Source organism: Ictalurus furcatus, chromosome 3 (assembly GCF_023375685.1).
Source record: "Ictalurus furcatus strain D&B chromosome 3, Billie_1.0, whole genome shotgun sequence".
Taxonomy (NCBI): Eukaryota; Metazoa; Chordata; class Actinopteri; order Siluriformes; family Ictaluridae; genus Ictalurus; species Ictalurus furcatus.
In genome coordinates this window covers 8,629,767-8,635,766 of record NC_071257.1, presented here as the reverse complement: position 1 = coordinate 8,635,766, position 6,000 = coordinate 8,629,767, and the positions used below count along the sequence as shown (strand labels likewise).

Here is a 6,000-nt window from a genome sequence, read left to right as displayed (position 1 = left end):
CACAAGGCGGGGTACACCCTGGACAGGGTGCCAATCCATCGCAGGGCACAATCACATACACACTCACACACCCATTCATACACGCCGCAAACATTTATTATTTAAAACGTTGTGATTCACAGTATTACTGTTTATAGTTTATAGTGTTGTTTTTTCAAGTGAAGTTGAAAAATGTATCCGTTTTTATAGTTACTATTTATTTTTTAAATGATACAATAGTCTTGCAAATTTTTATCTAGGAAATGTTTATGTTTTGTTTTTCGTATTAGTGAAAATTACTATTTTAAATGCCCCGAGATTCATTGCTTATTATTTTATGTAAACAGTGGATTGACACAAACATAGATTGTGTGCTGATTATTTATTTATATAGACTGATTGTTTTATTTATGATTAATGCTGCATAATGTATGAATATTTAGGGAACGTTAGGGGGATGTTAAGAGAACATTAAGGGAACGTTCCGCAAACCTAAAACAACGTTCTATTTCCGTAAAGAAAACCTTCTTGGCTAACCAAAAAACAAAACTTAAAAATGTATGTTATGTGATCCAAAAATTGTTAGCTGGGTTCCTTCCTTAGGCTATTAAACAAGCTCCGCTGTTCACCCCCACCCAACGCTGCAGGTAGAATGACATCCAATGTCGGAATTCGGTCTGATTATGAAAACTGATCTGTTAATTAACTAACCACATCGGGCTTACACAATAGTTCAAATGGTACAGTGTATTACAAGTAAACACATTCCCACGCGCCTATTATTTTTTTAATTGTTACAGAGCGAAAAAGTATGCGCATTATTACAAATAGGAACCCCTCAGTTATTAGCCCTTCTTCTTCTTCTTTTGGTTTTAGTTGGCAAACCAACTTAAGGTGCATTACCGCCAACTACTGGACTGGAGTTTGGACAGCAGCTTGGCAGGGGGAAAAGTAATAATAAATAAATAAATAAATAAATAAATAAATACATAAATAAAGAATAAATAAATACTAGATATTCATACAAAATTACTAAAGTCTCTCACTTATCCCAGTATTTTTCCAGATAATTTATTAGGGGACGGTGCACTTTTCCAGAGGTTTTTCCCAGCAAGTTCTCTAGTTTCTTGTTTTGCTTTCCAATTTGCATCTTTAGCTCAGTTCTTTCTTCCTCATATCTTTTGCAGTCTAACAGAATGTGTTTTACCATCTCTTGTGTATTGCAGTGGGTGCAGAGTTTTCATATTCTCCATAATGTTAGATTTAAGCCAGCATGACCTATTCTAAGACGCGTACTTATCATCTTTTCCTTTGGGTTCCTGCTCTTCCTCATACTCATGCCTACTTGTATTTTGTATATAATATAGGTGTCGTCCAGTGTCAGCAGTATTCCTACCATATTTTATGCGTGTCCCTTTATAATGCTTTTAATCTCTGCTCTACTTAATGGTACTTGTATATCAGTGTTTCATGCTTTATCGATCTGTTTGCCAGTACATCCACAGTTCCATTTCCTTCTACCCCTACATATGCAGGAATCCAAAAGAAGGAGACATTCAACACCCTACCACAGTTAATATCCCAATCCAACGGACGAAATAAAGCGTGTAGACCAGAAGCAATCCCATTTGCAGGTTCAGGAAGAACCGCTGCGATTGGTGAAATCCATCCACGTGACGCCGCATGTGGCCGTTTGTTCCTGTGAGTAAATGGCTCCTCCTGCGAAAGAGGGTCAAAAAAAAAAAAGGAACCTGAACTATAGTGGCGGGTTTGTGAAAGACATTGTGCATTTTCGGTGGAGAGGGGCACTGGCTGCTTAATAGTGCAATGTTTTTTGGACTACTGCTTTGTTTTTGGAATTGAGCTCTGTCTTAAATAAGGACGGGTTCTAGTGTTATTTGAATCCTAAACACCCCCAGATGAACTCGGTGAGAGCTGCGAACCGCAGACCCAGGCGAGTGTTGAGGCCGCGCCCGGTGCCGCCGGAAAGAAACAACCAAGAAAGAGGTAGCTGTATGTTTTATTATAAGGTCAAGCCTATATGGCTAAGCGATATGTACTTCTCTTTGATTTGATTTTGCTTTTGTCAGGCGTGATTGGGATTTAAAAGAAGAGGTGGGCGGTTTCTTTTTTTTTTTTTTTTTTTTGCTGTAATTCTCAAGCTTCAGGAAACACCGTGGCTCTGTAGCCTATTGGCAGCCGAGGCCAAGCTTTGTTTGGCCCCCTTTAATCCTGTTGGATCAACACCTGTGTTTTATCATATAGTTGCATTTACACTTAAACCCTTTTTGGTTTACCCCAGGTGCGATGGTGAATGTCCATTTTAACAGCAACAGTTACTTGCCTTATAGCTAATTACTCCTTTAGCTCAGCATTGCAACTGCAGCCAATGGGAATTTGGCACCTATCTAGCTACGCCGAGCAAACATGTCACTGATTATCCACTCTTATTGCTTTTCAGGTCAGTTTTATAGCTATAATTGACGGACCGACTAATTACCCATCTAAACGTTTCAGTGTTGCCATTGCTGAGCACATGCGACAGTGTAACACTGGCTTGACATCTTATGGAAGTATTTTGCGAACAATATTCAAAAGCAGTTGCAAACTGTGTTTGCATTTCCTACTTGTGGACGCATAAATTGTGACATAATTCAAATGAAAATGCAAATCGTGTATTACTGTTTGCATTTTCATCTACACGAACGTACAGTGTCTGCCAAATTTTAAATGGAAACGCAAAGTCCATTTGCAATTGCATTGCTATTGTGTTACGCGTTATGATCCTGTCCTATTGAAATAACAGTTACCCCGTTTGCTATTTCACGTCCTCGGTGTCCTGTATGAAGCCTGCCAATATGCAAAGGGAATGTCGAAAACATTTGCATTTCCCATGCCTTGTACAGAAACCTGACAATCAGTGTTGGGGATGGGAATATACTATGGGGCGTGTTTGTATTTGGAAGTGACGTCACTTACAGTCGACTGCATTTTAGACTGGCTCGCGGTCACCGGACATTCACTGCACATTCAAGATTCTCTCTTCTATTTCTCAAACAATAAACACACAGAAAGGGCAAAATGTGTATTGTCTTACTCTGGAGTGGAACTAGAACCAAGTAGAATTGAATATATTTTAAACATTTTCTCCCATTAAATCCCTCTGAAGCTAATCTCTCAGAAACGCAGCTCACCAGTGCTTTATAGCAGTGGTTCTCAACCAGGGAGGTGCAAATTGTTTTCAAGAAAAAAAAAAACACAGACAGGGCATCATTTGGGTACTCTGTGCATTTTATTGCTTTTCAAATAGAATATGCATAAATGGAAAAACTCTGCCTTCCGTCTCCCTCTGTATTTTCTTTTTGCTGGGGAGAGGAGGAGCTTAGCCTGCCTTTTATCTAGCTGTCAGTGCAGACCAGTGTTACGAACTTAGTGACTTTTCAGACCCCTTTAGCAACTTATTTGCAAAAAAAAAAAAAATGGACAAACCTTAGCAACTTTCCAAATGTCAGCAGTAATGTCCTGCAAGCACGAGGTCTTGCTTTCCCACTGCACTCTCACCTCTCTCTGCGTCTGCTCTGTTCAGTGAGTGGATGAGAACCAAAGATTTAACAATGTCATGGATAACGAGATGTGCTCTTCGTCCCAATTTATATCATTCGTATGAGAATGTTTTTAGAATACAAGACGAATGGAATGCAACATGTTTCACATGTAAAATGGTCCAAGTTATTACAACCTAGTTCTCTTGTTCAATGTAGTTATAGTGTTCAGAAACATTTTTGATAATTCATGTTCCATACCTGTCCATTATATAGTTTTATAAAAGTTATTAAAAAAAAAAAATCACAAGTTATGAAACATAATTAATAAAGTACAAAAGCACAAGGAAAAAATCTATCAAAAACAGATTATAGATTAGGTTGTATATAGACAGATTTTTATATAGAATAGATGATCATTAAACCTGGTCTCCTCCAATATGGTGGGGTGGGGGGTCATGCCACATGATAGGGGAGGCTTGGGGGTGCTTTAGTTACAAAAGGTTGAGAACGTCTGCTTTTATAGTAAAAAAATAAATAAAAAAAAGTGTCAGTAAGGGACCTTCTAAAAATTGCATGTCACTTCCAAATACAAACACGCCCCATAGTATACTCCCACCCCCAACACTGATTGTCAGGTTTCTGCAAGTATGTATCGCTGCAGCCTGCTGACATCCAAGTGGGAGGTACTTATGCCACAAGTGGGCAGGATTTCAGAAATGAGTGGAATTTATGTGACAATCCAGAACTGATGGCAAGTATACGGAAATCCCCAATCGCATAACGAGATATAACTGCACTCAGTGAGGTGAATGTGTAACAACATTATAACCAACAATTTATTTATTTATTTTTTAATATGTACAAATTACTCAGAAATAAAACAAAATTGTACATATATTTACATCCATAGTGATGAAAGGTGCCATGCATTTTCTCTTCATATACAAAGACATTACTCATTAGCACAGTTGGATTGCTTGCACGACAAACTGCAAAATCCTGGGTAGAATGTCCTAGAGCTCACCTCATCTGCCCTTACCAGCGTAACCTGGTGGATACACAGAAGGCACATTATAAAACAGATTAAAAAAAAAAGTAATTTAGTAAATAAAATACACTTCCTTTTGTTGATTCAACAGCTTAATTTACGTGGCGGACACTACAGTAACCAAAGTCCTCTGGAAGATTGTACAACCCACTTGGAGCTGACCCTCCCATTTGGGGCTGTCTCCGACCTCCGTTTATACCCATCTCTGTTTCTGTGCAAGGCATGGGAAATGCAAAGGCATTTGCAATCCCCTTTGAATATTGGCAGGCTCCATATGCAACACTGAGGAAATCAAATAGCAAAGGACCCTATGTAATTGTTCTTATTTAAATATGACAGTATCAAAATGCGTAATACATGGGAAATGCAATTGCAAATGGACTTTGTGTTTCCATTTGAAATTTGACACACTGTAGGTTTGTGTAAATGAAAATGCAAACTGTAAAACACGATTTGCATTTTCATTTGGATCATGTCACAGTTTATGCATCCACAAATAGGAAATGTAATTGCAAATAAAGTTTGCAATTGCTTTTGAATATTGTCTGCAAAATACTTCCATAACCTTTACTTACCTGAAGTTAATCTCTATGTACCCCATAGACCTTGGGTTAGTTTTAAATGCTTTCTCGCAGACAGTAAAGTGTTTTTTATTTTATAAGCTGATTTATTTATAGCTGCACAAATTGACTAGAAACAGGCAAATATGTGGTCCAAACTGTAAAGCATTCTGTCATGTTAAAACATGAATGCATTTCACACATTGATTTGCATATGAAGGCACTTAATTTGCTGCTAGTTTTCTGGCCGTTTAGTTCGGTAAAAATTCTGTCAAGTCATGGCTGTACATGTTAGTGTTATGAGTTAATATCATATCTCTCTCTCTCTTTATATATATATATATATATATATATATATATATATATATATATATATATATATATATATATATATATTTTTATATATATATTTTTATATATATTTATATTTTTATATTTATATTTTTATATATATATTTATATTTTTATATATATATTTTTATATATATATATATATATATATATATATATATATATATATATATATATAAAAATATAAAAATATAAAATAGAGCTGCAACAACTAATTGATAATAATCGATTATGAAAATCGTTGTCAATGAATCTCATTATCGATTAGTTGGTCTGCGCGAAACACGGGGTATGTTTACTCATTACTTTACTTCTGTTCCGAAAACACGCTTCGGACCCCTGGTGGTCAGTGGTGTAATTGCATGGGGTCCGTAGGAAAGTTTTTAAAACGTTCAAATAACATTATATATATTTTTTGTTGAATGTATTGTTACGGCCCAGTCTAGGTTAGGCCGCACAGAATAACCAGCTTGGGATTCAATGGGATTGACCTTTAAATATGAGGGAGCCAGGAATA

The 6,000-nt window shown here is 36.7% G+C and overlaps 1 protein-coding gene across 2 annotated transcripts in view; it reads left to right on the top strand.

Annotated features, from left to right (window-relative positions):
- The first annotated feature begins 1,711 nt into the window (after window positions 1-1,711).
- Window positions 1,712-6,000, top strand: part of fbxo11a (F-box protein 11a) — a 37,010-nt gene continuing 32,721 nt past the window's right edge. For both annotated transcript variants that reach the window (XM_053620640.1, XM_053620639.1), the window contains exon 1: window positions 1,712-1,986. In XM_053620640.1, coding sequence (XP_053476615.1) covers window positions 1,899-1,986 — 88 coding nt within the window. In that variant the 5' untranslated portion in view covers window positions 1,712-1,898. The remainder of the gene's footprint in view (window positions 1,987-6,000) is intronic.